A 16,272-nucleotide genomic window follows, 5' to 3' on the forward strand; every position below is an offset into this window, starting at 1 on the left:
TCATAAATTGTAAATAAGCATAAGTTCAACAAAACTCACTTTGATTTTTATTTATTTTTATTGAAGTAGAATAGATTCTTTTTCATAACATAGTATGTTCACTTTATTTACCTTTTTTCACAAATTATCTCTTGATAATTTTTTTTAAAAAAAAAAACATTGAATGACAACTTCAGATAGAATCCATCACTTTTCCAAATACTCATGCTTACAATTAATACTCTCCTAAAATTGTGGTAATCTTTCTTCTTCTCTACTAAAAGTTGTATTATTTAGTGAATTCCATGAGATTTGATCACTCTCTCTTCTTGACTTCTCCATTCTTCCAACATTTCTCTACCACCTATTCTCCTATTCTTTCCCCTCCTAATCTTGTGTATTCATCTGCTAAACGTTTTTGATTCATGTTCATTAAAAAATTGCAAATAAACTCAGCTGATCTCTAAATCCAATACCTCATTGTCTGTCCGATTATTGCTTCATGTGCCCTTCTAGGCTCCATCAACACACTGAAGGCTTGAAGGGTTCAACAGAAGAAAAGTAGAAGCTGGAGCCGGGTTGACTTGGCCTCCCTTGTGAAAGTCGAGACCACTGAGACAGTCTCATAACCGCAGTAAATTATAACCGAGCCAACATCCGCACAATTTGTCCAGCTTCTTGTGAGATTCGACCATCAAGTAAAAAGTCGCACGAAAATCCTTGATAGGATCATCTCATTATGCTTTTCTGAAGAATTCAAGAGGCTTTTAGTTCAAGAAGATTGTTTGTCACAGGCACCTGAACCTTTCATTAATCGTTTGTCTTGCTATTCCTTGCTGATTCTATAATTCAATCAAAACAAGAATGTAGCATCGTCTGATTCTTCTCTTGAGCCATCTGCTTGAGATCCCAATCATGAAAATGGAATATGACTCATATTTGGTAACCTGGGGCAAACCACCTTTCATTGAACATGATTATTTCAGATTGAGAGTCTGCATCGAGAGAGCGTAACAGACGGCATTACATCGCTCTTTCCAGATATCGCTTCTCAACCTTACTCTTGTCAATAATCCCTGCAGTAATTATCCTAATCATGTGTTCTTGTTATTGTATGTACATTCCATCATTCAAACTACAAACAAGGTCATTTGAACGGCAATACCCTCACAGTTTAGAGAATTTGGGCGTTCTCTTCTGCATCTTAGCTAGCGCAGCTTCCTCCAGATCTTCCGAAACAAGCATGGCAGCATTCCACAGCCCAACATAATCCAGACCCTGAGCAACACTCATGTCTCGTGACTTGATCAACACTGCCTTGGTGCCCATGACGGCAAGGGGAGACTTCGCTGCAATCTGAGAAGCAATCTTCTGTACGTAGGCATCAAGCTCAGTTTTGGAAGGAAGTACCCCTTGCACTAGACCCAGCGACTTTGCCTCTGGACCACTGAAATGTCGACCTGTAAGTGCCAGCTCCATGGCGGAACCATGACCGATAAGTTTTGGAAGACGTTGTAGGGTGCCAAGGTCAGCTGTGATGGCAACGTCCACCTCCTTCACAGAAAAATTCGCATTCTGTGCAACAAGGTATTCATTAGAGAGAAAAATGTCGACAAGAAACTGGGTCAAAGGGCAAACAATTTTGCATATATGAAGAAAGAAGACGAAGGGATTTTTCTTTTTTCTTTTATATATATATATATATATATATATATATATGTATCTATGGACGCGGGAGGGGGGGACTAAGTAAAGATGCTATACAACTACGAAGACTGTGTGAACTGTTGAACATACCTCAGTGCAGTAGCGAAGATCACAAGCAGTGACCATGTCGATGCCGCCTCCTATACAAGCCCCATGAATTGCTGCAATCACAGGCTTTCGGCATTCTTCAAAAGCGGTGAATGCATCTTGCATGTCCTTGACATCCCTTCGGAATTTCTCCCTTTGACGACCTAAGCACGTGCTTGCATCACTTCCTGACGAAGATGAATTGGTCAGATGAGGAGACCGATATGTTGATTTACCATGGGCAGTGTGGAGCATATGAATACCGAAAGTAAAAAATTACAAGACCCTTGAAACCCTAAATTTGTAGCTCGAAGAAGAGAACAATTTGTGAATTAGTGGGGTAGATTGATCAAAGAACAGTTCCACTTCTCGACAAATTTGCACAAAGCTAAGGAATTATGCATACCAACGACGGTTGTGAAAAAAGAGAGATCGATCCCCGAGCAGAAGTGCTGCCCCGCGGCATTCAATATCACCACTCGAACGGCGGGGTCCATGTCCAAAGCACGAATTGCAGCTGGAATTTCCTGAAAGAGTGAGGGGTTCAAGGCATTGAAGCGCGACGGACGGTGGAGAGTGAGCGTCGCAACACCTGCACTGTCTGGACCCTCCACTTTAACACTCTCCCAGACCCTTTCGGCAGCCATGGCCACAAATCTTTCCTTCCTCCGCCTACAAAACTAACCAAAAGTTCTCTACTCTGTGCCTGGATCTCCAAAACTACAGTGGTAGCCCGAAGAATAGCAGCCGCAGCTTCAACGAAAATCCAAACAGAAGCAAACTGCAAGAACCCAGTGCCCAGAAAAACTTCCCACGACAAAGATTGGAAGGAGAGCACTCAAATGAATTCTAGTTCAATTCCCTCGTGATTGACTAACTGTAAGGTAGCACGACTCCTTAATTGCAAATATCAGAAAAGAGATAAGACAGAGTGTCCCGCCAAGGTTGCGGTGGAACTCTCCTAACTTCTCCACGCACTGCGCCTCATTCATTCATGAGTGCTGATTCTAAACGCCTCATGCAAACGCCATCTTCAGTGGACTCACTACAGAGCCTCTCCACGGGGTTTCTTCATTCGCACATCTTTTTTAACTTCCGAAAGTATAGAGCTGGATACTGCAAGATGGAAATTTGGTTCCACTACGTTGGGTTCTGTAGTAGGGACAAAAAAGAAGAAAGATTACGTATATAGATAAATATATATATATGCTGAAAAACAAACTCAAATCCCACACCCAAACACATGAAGGACTGCAGACCTTGATTCGGTGTCCTCACCCTGGTTGCTTGCATAGTTACACCAAGGTATATGCGAGAGTACGACTTAATTGTTTTTCTGTTCGTTATTTTAAAAATGTTGCTGATGAGATGAACAATACTGTGCATTTTTAATACGTGCACTAGAGTAGTTTCACAGACTTTGTTGTAGGGTTTGTCTTCACAGAAGTTTCTTGGCTAGATTCATTTTGTAAATTTAAGTTCATGCAGTGCAGTCGACGATTTTCAATGCCTGGGATGGCCTTTTAACTCTCTTCTCAGTGTGGGGGGAATGGATGGGAGGTGAGAGGGGGGCGAGGATTTTGGGTTAAGTTGGAAACAAGCCCAAACTGTGTACGCGGTTATGAGGGGCCATCCGAAGAGGGTGGCGGCCGCGGTTACAGAGATCTGGTAAATATGGTGTAGTGCTCACATAGCGTTTGAGATATGTTGGGATCGATACCCCCAAACTCTCCAACCCTTACTGCTCAGATGTCAGGAGCACCGACTTCTGAGCGGGATATCCTGGGTTCAGCTCTCGTTGGAAGCAACTTCTAAATTTCGTATTTTTAGTTTTCGTAGTAAACATAAAAGCTAGAGTTTATTGAGGGTCGGCTCGCGTCTCACGGGTGCAGGTCCGTCCAGGGAAATATACAGTTTTTTTCTGAATTCTAATGGAAGTGTGCAAGTGGTTTGGACCAGACCCTGGGAAACCTTCGAAGCTCCCATACCCGCGGACCAAGGATGAACGAGAGCGTCGCACTTTTTCGGTGAGCGACGAGCTCCAGAAATGGGCGGGAGTTTTTCAATTCAAGTCTGTGGGTTCACAATCTCTCCACCGTCGTCGTGTAAGATCGAACATGATGTTGATGTCTGTTGCACTGTGATCTAGTCTCTAGTTTTTAGCTATTTTTGTCGTTGCAAGGGGTTGTAACCACTTGGTTTGATTACGTGTGGGTGGTTTTTGGGTGGTTTTCGTTTGTCGGAGGTGCTGCATGTCACGTTCCGGTGCGCAGCTAGTGTGTGCTATTGTTGCGTTGCCGAAGTTTACAAATGTGTATTGTTTGGGTTCTGGGCACTTTTTTCTTTCGAGGTGGACCTGAAGAGACTTTTTTGAGTGATTCGGAGCGGAATGTTGTGGGATTCATTCGGAATAGACCTAGTTAGGGCTGAATAGCGGGATTGAATAGAGAAGGTATAGAGAACCAAGGTGAGATTGTAAGCAAAGAAGAGAAAAATGGAGCAGCAACGGAGGATGAAGACGGTCCAGCAGAAGTTTCGAATGAAGGGATTTACGCTTACGCTGGATGCTTTGAAGGCAGCGGTGGCTTTCATATATCAGTCTTCATTGGATCCTATCGACGCCTTGGAGTCGTTGCTTGCAAGCACTGATGACCATCCTTCTTTGAAAAGTAATATGCTGGACAAGACTACTGTGGAGACCATTATTGCAGAGGTGAAGGGCCTTGACGATCATACTCAAGGCCGGCGTGTTCTACAAGTCGTGGATGCCTTTAATATACCCAAGATTTGCTTCGACCCTGCTCGAAAAATACTCTACACCCAACCTGGTAACTTCCCCCTCCATGGCGAAGCTCAAGCCAAGGCTTCGTTTTACCGAGAGAGATTCCTGTTGCTGCAGCAGCGTATACTGAAGGACAAGTATTTTGCGAAGCCGGCTTTCGAAGGGCATGTGTCATCGCAATTCGGAAGCTGTGAGATTACGCCATTGCAATCGTTGGTGGGGTGTACGGGGAACCGGTGGGTGATGGGTGTGATTTTGCAGGTGGAGGATGGGCGCTTCCATCTGGAGGATATGTCCGCTGTAGTTCCTGTGGATATCTCTGAGGCTAAGATCACGGCAGGATTCTTTACCGAAAATTCTGTGGTGCTAGCAGAGGGAGAGTTGCTGGTCAATGGAGTTTTCAAGGTTTACACGATGGGATTCCCTCCTTTGGAGAGGAGGCAAACTTCACTGCGGAGTGCAGCGGGCCTCAGTCTCCTCGCGGGGCCTCCGTTGACCATGGAAGAATTTGTTCGGTTAGAGAAACTGGAGAAGCAGGCAGTGAACGATATGTTTGTTGTTCTGTCGGATGTGTGGCTTGACAGCGAAGAAACTATGGGGAAACTGGAAGAGGTCTTAGACGGGTACGAATCTATGGAAGTCGTCCCCTCGCTCTTTGTACTTTTGGGGAATTTCTGCTCCTACCCATGCAATTTGGCTTCGCATGATTTCGCTGAGCTTCGGGAACAATTTTCGCGTCTTGGCTCACTCATTGCTAGCCACCCTCGCATCAAAGATGGCTCCCAGTTTTTGCTTGTCCCAGGACCGGGTGACCCAGGGCCATCGAATGTTCTCCCACGCCCTGCTTTGCCAAAATATTTCACCAAAGAGGTTCTCAAGCATGTGCCTAACGCCATTTTTGGCAGCAATCCTTGCCGCATCCGCTTCTACGCGCAAGATCTCGTCGTGTTTCGCGAGGATCTGCAATATCGAATGCGTCGCTCTTGCATCTGCACTCCTTCAGAGGAGGAAACTAATGACCCCTTTGAGCATCTGGTAGTGACAATGTTACATCAGAACCATCTCTGTCCTCTACCACTCACCACCCAGCCCATCAATTGGAGTTTTGATCATGCTTTGTCCCTCTATCCCACACCAGACACAATCATTCTTGGAGATAGGGCAGCACAGAATGTGATTGCTTACATGGGTGTTACATGCTTCAACCCTGGTTCCTTTGCGAACGATGGCACTTTCATTGCGTACAGACCGGCTACCAGGGAAGTGGAGGTGTCTGCTGTGTGATAATTCTTGTTAATGCTGTATTTTGGGCTCAGTCAGACCATGTGTATCGTGAGTTCAATGATCAGGATGAGCATTTGAACTTACATCCTGTAGTGATATCGAATGCGCTCTTGATGCGGTTTGATTCGAATCCTTTACCGAAGAGACTTATGTTCGAATCAGGTTCGAATCTTGGGGTACGCTGATTAAAAGCCTAGACAATAAACTTCACTACAGTTGTTGGTGGCACATCATCTGATCATGCTGAGGGGCTCGCACAGTACTTAAGATATCTGGAAGGGTTTATATCTTCGAAGTCAGGATGATGAATTTGCAATGCTTAGGATTATGCAAGTCCTGAGAACTTTGCATCATCAGTAATATTATCCCGTGAGATAGCCTGGAACTTTTGGGCGCCCTACGACAGGTGTTGAATCATACCATCTCCTATTTCAGCTTTTCATTATGTGTCAAACTTTTAAATTGTACAAAATGGGAGTTCACTAATCAGGACTTACATACCTTTGGAGCTTTACAAGCTAGTCGGAATACTGTAGCTTGGAATTTGATTTGTTTGTAGATTTAACTTCTTTCCTGACTTGGTGTGTTTTCCCATGTACCAGAGCAGTATGTGAAAATTGCAATCGCAGGCAATCGACGTTCATGAAGTGAAGGTGTATCATACAGAGTCTGCACCCTCAAGCGGTCTTTCAGTATAGAGGATGAATAGTTGAAAAGTTTGAAATAATTCTAAGACTTTTCAACTGTAGAGTATTGGTTTTGCTACTCTTTTGCTTACAGGGTTATATCTTCGCTAACAAGCTTTTAAGATAGCATAGTTACTTGAGTTAGCAAATAATAAAACACGCTGTTCTTTAGCAGTGGAAATTGTGACTTGTGACTTGAATATGGAAACTCCACAGTCGATGAAGCCCTCATCTATTATGAAAGTGGGTCATGAATATCGTTCCCGAAGAATATGAGTAATTAGTAATGACCTTTTCAACAATTTCTAGTATGTATTGTAGCTTGTGTAGTGGAGTTTTTAAATGAGAAAACACTGTGAAAAGCAAACAAGGCTTTGACTTTAAATTACTAGAAAGTAACTTTATCACAAGCTGTTATATCATGTTAATATGTGCAATTGTGGGATATCTGCTTAATATTTCTTAGAGTTACCATAGATACTTTAGCTAGAAATCCTAATACGGATTTTTAAAACAATAATTTCTGTTTCAAAAAGAATCCTGCATAGACTTTTTTATGTATTACATGAGATTTATTTATGTCTTTTATGGGACCTCGGTGGAAACATTGAAATAAAAATGTATCTCAGGTAGGTTGGGTTTTTTTCACTCCATGATTTGATTGTAGTTAGATAAAAAGTCTTAACCAAAAAGTCATTTATTTGTTTTGAAATGAGTGATGCAGATATGCCAATTTGTAAGTAGATTGGATTATAGAGTTGAAGTATGTTGTGTTGAGATGAAACAGAGGAAAAAAAAATGATAAATAAGAAAGAAAGAGTATGAGTAGGATAAAATAATATTTTGTTCCATTTAAAAATGCATAATGTGTTCTTTTTACTTTTATTTTCTATGTTTAATCCTGTATATTTTTAATTGACAAAAAAACATTAGAGGTTTTCTTATACAAGATATACCATGGATATTTTTTAATATTGAATAGTAATTAAGGCTGCATTGTTTCTTTAGCTTCTTCAAAGTGTAGATAATATGTAAAAGTTTGGTCGTGCTTTACTTTAAAGAAGCTATAGACATATTTATTTGTCCTCAATTGCCTGTTTTTTTTAGTTGTTGCTTGTCTAATCTTTCCTTGTGATGGTTTCTCTATTTATTTTAGTAATGTTGTTTCTAAGTTGTTACATTTATTTATTTATTTAATGCTTTCTTTCTTTAGTTTGTATTCTCTCTTTCTAAGTTCAACCTACTTGCCTTTGTTCCTTGTTACTCCATTATTATTTCTAATTGCTATTTTGTGGTTATATTTTAGTATTTTTTATTCAATATTCATTGAAATATTGTTACTAATTGTCTATTTTCTTGCTTGCATTCATACTTTATAGCTAAAAACTATCTTTAACTTCTTAATTTAATTGTCTTTTGAATTGTCTTTATTAGCATTATATATATAAATAAAGGAAATGTTAAAATGACCCACCTATTATGGGGAATGAGGAGGGTTATGATGAGATTTGGAAACAGATGAGAACAAGGAGGTTGACATGAAGAAGGTTGGGAATGGAAGGAGCGGAGCTTGAGAACAAGATGGATGGAGATGAGGGCTATAATTGTAATGATGGTTTTTGGAGATGATTCATTTTTATAATGATGATTACAATAGAGTGGGTTGATTTAGTAAAACATTGGTTCATTTTAATATTTCCATATATATATATATATATATATATATATGATAAAGTATAATTTATTTATTTTGCTTTTCAAATGTATTATAATTCTTGTTATTTAAAATGTAGGATGTAAAATGCTACTTCCGTATCCATGAAAAGTAAAGATACAATTTGAAAAATGTTTCTAAGCAGCAACATAGAGGATTTTCTCATCTACATTCATCCGCATCGAGTCTCAAGCCTCCTCCGAAACACGGCAAATTTGTTCAGGCCTTCCCGAAGCAACTCCCGCAACCCTGACGAAGGCATTTTATGACCATCGTTTCATTTTCCTTCGTGGCTATGGCGAATGATCTGGCCAATTTAAACTCACCTGTTCTCCTCACATGACGATAGCGCCGCTCACTCCTTTTTCATTTTTTCATTTTTTTGTTTTTCTTAACATAATCTTTCAAAGATGATTGATTAGAAGCGACGGCGTGTCGTATTATTGTTGTGGAAGGACGAAGACTTCAGTGGGATGTCGAGGGCGTGTACCAGAGTTGGAAGCTTTTGAAGTAATGTAGTTGCTTGGAGACTTGGAGAAGTTGACGAAAACTGGACAGAAGGGAGGATGGGAGTCATTATAGGAGGCAGTGCCAGCGGGCTGCTGCCTGAAGAGCGTTTTTTCGCAGTGAATTTTCCTGGTTACCCTACTTCGCTACAGAGGGCTACGCAGGCACTTGGTGGAGAAGCGCGCATTGCGGAGGTACGCTCTCAAGAATTGTTGCAGGATCTGGACAGTGTTCGATTTTTCGCAATTTCTATGCTGCAAGAGTCAGAGAAGAATGAGTAAATAAATAGATATTAATAATAATAAGAACAATAACAAAGATAAAGGAAAGAAAGAAGCAAGATCACTTTATTTAGAATTTCAGCAAGAGGATTGCATCCTTTGTCTGGCGCGAGGTACCAGTGTTGAACAAATTTCTCTTCCTCAAATGCACTAGGTTTGTGCGATCGGTAGCTGGAACACTATCACTTAGGATTTCGAAGTTGTATTTTTTTGTTTTTAATAACTCATCAAATATTTGGATTTTTAAAGCAAAATCCAATTTGAAATATTGTACAGGGAGACATCCTGCTCACTCTAGTATTATCGACTAACTGTGCCACGTTTAACAGACTCGTTCGGCGGAGGCTAACTATTTGGAGCTTAAGTTTCGACCAGAGGACCCTTGTGCACATGCCGCTTTTGGTGAATTATCTCAGAGCTCTGATCTTTTGTTGCGCATTAGAAGGAAACGTCGTAATAATCTGCCTCAAATTGACGAAGCTAGTGGCATAAACGTGGAAGATAATGCAGAGGAGTTCGAAACAAGGGCAGACATCGTTGCGAGAATAGAGCACACATATAATTTTGATGGTAAGTCTAAGTTGAGCTATTTCTTATGGTTGTGTAGGGTGTGCAGGCTATCATTTGTTAGATGTGGTACTACAAACTAACGATACAAAATTGCAATAGCAACTCAGTGAATGTATCTATTATGCTTCTTAGCTGCAGCTGGGATTTAGTCTTACCTGTTATCATCGCAGAACCCAATCCGAAATATAAAGATTGATGGAGACTTGCCATCATCTCGCTTTCTGCAGATGCAGTTTGTTGCTAGTTTCATTCGTTTGACGGAGTATTGGAAATTCCTAATATGGTTAGCTCTATGAATATATAAAACTTTACTGTGTAGGCATGGCGGACTACCAGTATGTATTAGCGGTACATGCGGATGCTGCCAGAAAGCGTCAGAAACGTCAGCGTGAGATGCAAGGGCTAGGTGAGTATTCTCGCCTTCATGTTCAAAAGTTGGCGTTATCTTTTTCAACAGTTACAATTGTGCAGGTTATATTCCATCTACAAGAGTTCCAATTCCTCGTTCACAAAGCTTAGAAATATGGTGCTTTTCATCAATGTATGTTTTGGGATTGTAACTCTACTCATAATCGACGTTAGTAATTAGATCAGTTCGTTTTTTTCTTCGCCTAGTATAAGTGTGCATGGCAGTATCCATTAAAGAATGCTGGTTTCACTCTCTGACTTTGGATTCTTCCTACACACTAGCATGTGCGTCTGGGAATACACATCCCAGTAAGTGATTGTGTAACTTGTACATATATCTATTTTTATTAATACGATTTTATTACTATTTGGATCATGCTCTAAGCTGTGAAAATGGTAGTGTTTTTGTTAGGAAGAAATTAAGTTGATCCTTCTATCCAGGGAATTTGATGGATGTGGAACAGGATGAACTTATGATGCTCGTACCGCCCCTCTTTTCTATCAAGGACATGCCTGAGGAGACTGTGTACATAATTCTTACCTTTCCTATCCAATCAAAAAAATTGCATGAACAATAATTCTTCGGTCGGTTTCATCTTCCTCTGCGAGGTTCTATGCATTTGCATCGGAAGAAATTTACATCTTGTTTGCTGTAATGACTCTGAGTTGCAGAAATGTAGAGAACGTTGATTGTATTGTCCAAGTTTTCACTAAACTTGAGGTTCGTGTTTCTGCTACCTTTGAAGAATGCGCCCGTCAGATTTCGTCAGCAAAAAGTTGAAAAGGAAGAACAAAACTGATACAGCACACATGGAGGTATGTGATTAGTTTGATAGTCTCGCTTAGATCTGGACCAACCAAGTACTTGTCCTGATCTACATTTGCAGAATACGTAGTGAAAGTTACAGCCACTCCTATGTTTTACTCTTTGCGATTTTAGACTTCTAAGCCGCTGAGCTCTTTTTTGCTGGTATCAACAGTTAATATTGCAAATTAACAGAATGTTATCCCTTTTGAATCAAACAAACTCAGAATCTTCTTCATCTAGCTAAGAATACTTACAGAAATTAGGCTTGAAAGTAAGAAAAGAGTATGCTCAACACATCCTCAAATGATTCTCAACTGTCTCATTTCCGCAAGAAACACTAAAACAATTTGGAAATGATAAGATTTTCTGATAAACTAATTTGTTGTTGCGACACCTGCATGCAGGCAAATTCAATGCCTTGCTTTGCTGTGGACTTCAAGATCCCAGATATCCTCACAGACGAGACTACATTATTTCTGACAGACTGTCTCAAGTACCACTTGAGCAGTCCAATCTTGCTCTTTTTGCTGACTTCTGTGTGATGGTTGTTGCTGCGTTGAGAACATGATGTCATACATTATTGCACTATTGTTGGGTCTTACTGATTTGTGGCTTCATTGTGTATCGATTCCTTCTGATGTAAGGTTCTTGTGTTTTTACAAGTTTAGACGAAGTGATGAAGACGATACCTTGTGCTGTGGGTGTTGCTTGTAAGGATACTGATTTTGTAGTTTAACCTGTATATGCGGTTGCGGAGCTCATATTTTGATTGCGTGCATATTAGAAGCGCCTGTTCTTTCGAGGGTTGAAGAATTTAGCAATGAATAGGTGTGATGATCCTAAATCGAATCGTATTCACCTTAACTCTGTCAATACAAGTTCCAGCAATAACAAGGTGGGAGGATGAGCTTGTCAAACAAACCTTGGAGTACAATCTGACAGCAGCTACCGTACGACTTTTTGAGGAGCGGCCAATTTGGGCAAAGCTCACTCTCCTTGACCGCCTGGCTGATTTAGGGGTAGTTATTACGGATGCTCATGTAAAAAGGTGCGCCTCCTTGGCACATTTTTCGAAGCTAACCCCCCCCCCCCCCCCCCCCAGAGGTCGTGCTTGCCGTTTTAGAGTAAACTGGTAGATGAGAGCATCAACTCTTTGTTCTGATGGTGTTATTCTAGTGCAGGTTGCTGTTCAGAACAGGATATTACTTCGGCTATGGTCCCTTTCGAACACTATGGATTAGGAATGGATATGACCCTCGAAATGCTCCAGAGTCTCGTATGTATGTTTTGTACCCATGGCTTAAATCATGCACAATGCTTTTTATTTTTCAGTTATTTTCCCTACGAGCAATGCGATATTGAAGGCTGTTCAGGTCTTGATTAGGTGACATACTCTGAATCTGGGAATTTGTCTTCTTAATGCGTGCCCAGAACCTGTTCGTTGTAGGATGACTACTACTCATGAACAATCGTGGGGTTTGAAGTTCCACTTGAGGTTCTGATTGGAATTACATGTAGAACCTTTGCGAATCACATACCATTTTAGACAGTGACAGGGTCCTCCAGTGAACTTTCGATCTTTGGAGTAACATATATGCCCTTATGTTGTTCAGGTATCAGATGATGGATTTTCGAATACCTCGCACTTTAAGAGACGGTAGTAGTGGTCCTGAGCGCTCAAGTGCTAAAGATAGGTTTGTGCTTCTTCCATTAATTTGATTTTGATTCATTGCTTGAGATGATTGTGAGGAGGCAGAAACGTTGCAACTGTTTTTCATTATTGGAGTAGAGTGCCTTATAGTTGCATGAATTTGGGCAGTGGACCTGCATGGAGGGATATTTGCACTTTTAAAGCAGCACCTTCGAAAAAGTTCTCTTTCGTACAACTGTTTGATCTACAAGACGATTTTATTCAAGAACAAATACGAAAACCTCCAGAGAGAACCTCTTGTAGTGTACGTCCGCTCCACGTCCCTTCAAGTCGATGTTGTGTATTCTTTTATCTGATGACATTAAAATTCTAACGTGACTTTTAGGACAGCTCTGTTACTTGTTGATTATTATTACATTTGTGGCTTTTCAGGAGTATACAGGATGGTATCGTCGATCCACATTGGAGAGATTGCGACATCATATTCGAGTCCGCTTCTTGGACCTCATGCCTGCTGAGCTTGCACGAGAAATACAAAGCCTACAACGCATATCTTCGAAGACTGTTACCTGGAAAGGCGATGACGAAATCCCTAACAATGCTGAAGTACCTCATCATAACGAAGTCCCTGCGTCAGAGCCTACTATCATTGTAACAGGTACTTAACACAATCCAGTATAAACCCTTGCAGATACCTGGTGCTTCGATATCCAGCTTTCAAGTGTAAGATCTTGTGTTGTGTCCTCATAATTGTGTTTGTGCCTGTACCAGTTTCTCTTCATCGCACAATTTATTATTATTCGATTGTTGTGCAATAGTGATCAAAATTTTTGCTAAGTTATGTTTTTGTTGGGTTCAGAGCATGCAGGAGTTGGTATACAAACGCTTTCTGAACTTAATTTCACGCCTTTACCTTCTGAAGACCCTTATCAGGAGGAACCGGTAGCTGAGATTGAAAGTGAGGCCGATCTTCCCACAGTTGAAGCTGAAGAAGATTTAGAGGCAGAGGATGCTGCAGCTGCTGCTGCTGCTGCAGAGTTACAAGTAGAGGAGGAAGAGGAGGAAGAGTCCGATGAAGAAGAGGTTCGCTGATGATATCAATCCGCAGTTGGCTCTTTTCAGGAGCCTCAATACTCGTCTGATGATATTTTTCTACTAGAGAAGTCCTAGTAAACGAATAGTGATGCTCTTGTAAGAGTTGTTGTGCTTAATTGCTGATGAATGCTTGGCATGTAGGATGAAGAGGAAGAAGAAGAGGAAGACGATGATGACATTGAAATGCCTCCAGAGCCTCAGGTATATCTTTATCAGGAATTTTGCGTGTTTTGTTGTTAGACACCTAGTATAGGTATCTGAAGGCTGGTCTCTGGTAACCTCTGCATGTACATTTTCTGTTCTACTTTCGACATCTGCTTCCCCAATTTGTTGTTACCTAAGCTATTCGAGCTTGCGTATGCAGGATGGAGTCTTAGGGGACGATAGATCAGGTATGTCTTTTTACGTCAAAGCTGTTGGTTCTATGACGCTCCTGGTATTACCATTCATTAGTAAACATCACATTTCTTGACCTTGATTTCAAACCTTATCTTTCTCCATCTTCTTTTTTATGTCGCACCCGTTTGCATATGTTTTACCCATTTCCTGGATTGCAATTATATGACAATTTCGTACCCATTATTACTTGCATCAATGTCTACATCTTCCGACTCCAATGAAACCGTGTCATCGACAGATAAAATGCCCGATGGTTTTCTTCAAGAGCTTCTTAAGAAATTTCCATTTGGCCAAGGCTATGGAGAAGTAGAAGGCCATGGTGGAGCTGATGATGATGCTGAGTATGCCATTTATGAGGTAGCAGATGAGGAGGACGATGACGATGAGAACTAGTATCGCAAACTATTGTCATTGCATCAAGATGTCCTCTTATCTGCAATTAGTTTACAATCATAAGGGTTCTTTTTAACTACCTAGTTAGTTCTTTTTATTATATCCCAATTAGTATGTGAATGGTTTGTGGCACTTTGGCATCATTATTGGTTCTTTTTCAAGTGATGGCACCAGACTTAGTACAGGTGAATCATCTCGGAGAAATCAGGTGATTGCCGAAGCCAACAGGCTAAACTTGTATTACTCCTTGGAAATGGTACCGCTTCTGAATCGTACAGAACTACAATTTGTGCATGCATGTCGTACTGGATAGGGTTGGGATGTTGAGCTTCTCTCATGCAAGATGGGTGTAATAAATTAAGAAGGTGCCTCAACAACCTTAATTTCTGACAGAATCACCTTGAGCAGTAGACATATGAATCTAGCACCCAGTTGAAGATGGTCACGACAAGACACTCCATGTTTTCATATGAGTGGGGCCTCGCTACGAAGGGCTCTCTGGAAGCTTTGAAATGCCCATGGAATGTGGGCGTCCTTGGTGAGCCTTTTGGTCAATTACCTTTTTCTCTTCAGGTAGGCTTCTTACATCATATTGGTGGGTGCTGTTGAACTTGTTCTAGCATTCAACCCACATGCATCTCTGCACTTCTATCCTCTCTAATAGCTCCTAATTGTCAAAAAAAATCTTCAAATTTTTGCTTCTGACATGTGAATCTATGTGAATCTTTGCTGTGCAAAATTTGATGTGAGTGCCTGAGGTGAGATGATCTTACCAAGCTCAAGCTTGACCACAGGGTTTTGGATCTTTGGATCAAGAGAGGAGTTTGTTGGTGCACCACTGGTATATGTGAATTGTGGGGTATTTAGAAATGTTAATTAAGATGGTTTGCCCTCGTAGGTTTGGTTGAAACTAGCATTTTCTCTGCCATTTGTGACCAAGTTAACTTATTGTCAATATTTGCATGTGGTTGATGATTGGAGCATATATTGTCTCAATTTTGTATTGTACTGTGTACACAAATATTTTTTGTATTGTTTGGAGGATTGGATTTTTATTTATTTTATGAGTGATGGTGTCAGTTCCATGACTTGGGCGCTGATGAGAGCCAAAGTGGGGTGAGGTTGCGAAGGTTATAAGGGCACTCTTTCCGTCTGCGGATGTCACTCCCTGGCTTCGGTTCTCGCCGGGAGGACTGCAACGACGAGAAAGAGAGACCTGGCAGAGAGGACAAAGAATAAAACAACACACGGCTGTCATTCCCTGACTCCTTCAGGGAACACAGAAAAGGGTACAGAGAGAATTACATCACTCGGGAGGTTCCGTTGCCGGGACTCGAACCCGAAAAGGGTACAGAGAGATTACATCACACGGGAGGTTCCGTTGCCGGGATTCGAACCCGGGTCGCTCGGGTGAGAGCCGAGTATCCTAACCGTGAAATCCCCACCGGGGTTAAAAACAAGCACTAAAGTGCATTACATAAGGGTCTTAGCACGTGTAATCTTACGATTGGTTCTTGTCGCCATATGCCATTCCTAGGATTTAGATCCGTTGCATGCCTATTCATATATCTTCCAAGATTGGTAATCTGGTACTAATTGAAAACGGTGTTACCTTAGGTTTTACTAGTAACTTACTCTGTATAGATTTGTGTCTTCATCTTGGGTGTCTTGGTCCTAGGTCGAAGTAGTGACGTCCGTCTGCCATCCATCTTTGAAAGGTTTCGCCATGCAAGTGCTGACCTGTGGCTGCATAAATTTCTAGGGCAGTAATGCTACCTCGGAACGATGAGTTTCGTCGTGCTGAGTCTACTAGGTGGATGAGATCTTCTGGTCCATATGGCACTGCATCATACCATCTCTGTCTAGCTTCGTTAATTCTTTGTTGGCGTTGAGTCGTTTGAGGTGAGTCTGGAGGTTGATC

The 16,272-nt window shown here is 41.2% G+C and overlaps 3 protein-coding genes across 5 annotated transcripts; 2 read left to right on the forward strand and 1 right to left on the reverse strand.

Moving 5' to 3' along the window:
* Positions 1-917: 917 nt before the first annotated feature.
* Positions 918-3,152, reverse strand: LOC112293757 (delta(3,5)-Delta(2,4)-dienoyl-CoA isomerase, peroxisomal). Of its 2 annotated transcripts, XM_024543565.3 has the most exons (4): positions 3,033-3,152; positions 2,180-2,889; positions 1,777-1,961; positions 918-1,554 (listed from the first exon to the last, which is right to left on the reverse strand). In XM_024543565.3, exons 2-4 carry the CDS (start codon positions 2,418-2,420, stop codon positions 1,147-1,149), a joined length of 834 nt encoding a protein of 277 aa, XP_024399333.1. In that variant the 5' UTR covers positions 2,421-2,889; positions 3,033-3,152; the 3' UTR covers positions 918-1,146. The 2 variants fall into 2 exon arrangements, with proteins under 2 accessions (XP_024399333.1, XP_073395927.1); XM_073539826.2 differs by lacking the exon at positions 3,033-3,152 and having other exon boundaries at positions 2,180-2,939.
* A 568-nt stretch (positions 3,153-3,720) lies between these two features.
* Positions 3,721-6,827, forward strand: LOC112293756 (DNA polymerase epsilon subunit B). 2 transcript variants are annotated; one of them, XM_024543563.3, is made up of 2 exons: positions 3,721-6,245; positions 6,442-6,796. In XM_024543563.3, exon 1 carries the CDS (start codon positions 4,268-4,270, stop codon positions 5,837-5,839), a length of 1,572 nt encoding a protein of 523 aa, XP_024399331.1. In that variant the 5' UTR covers positions 3,721-4,267; the 3' UTR covers positions 5,840-6,245; positions 6,442-6,796. The 2 variants fall into 2 exon arrangements, with proteins under 2 accessions (XP_024399331.1, XP_024399332.1); XM_024543564.3 differs by having other exon boundaries at positions 3,871-6,245; positions 6,447-6,827.
* Positions 6,828-8,503: 1,676 nt separating this feature from the next.
* Positions 8,504-14,631, forward strand: LOC112293703 (uncharacterized). The gene is made up of 15 exons (XM_090256989.1): positions 8,504-8,940; positions 9,357-9,597; positions 9,917-10,003; positions 10,447-10,531; positions 10,752-10,821; positions 11,218-11,260; positions 11,690-11,861; positions 11,995-12,093; positions 12,427-12,507; positions 12,633-12,768; positions 12,897-13,122; positions 13,324-13,547; positions 13,701-13,760; positions 13,924-13,951; positions 14,197-14,631. Exons 1-15 carry the CDS (start codon positions 8,806-8,808, stop codon positions 14,349-14,351), a joined length of 1,842 nt encoding a protein of 613 aa, XP_090113115.1. The 5' UTR covers positions 8,504-8,805; the 3' UTR covers positions 14,352-14,631.
* The last annotated feature ends 1,641 nt before the right edge of the window (positions 14,632-16,272 follow it).

The sequence above is a fragment of the Physcomitrium patens genome, chromosome 16, assembly GCF_059467195.1.
Source record: "Physcomitrium patens ecotype Gransden chromosome 16, ASM5946719v1, whole genome shotgun sequence".
Lineage (NCBI taxonomy): Eukaryota > Viridiplantae > Streptophyta > Bryopsida > Funariales > Funariaceae > Physcomitrium > Physcomitrium patens.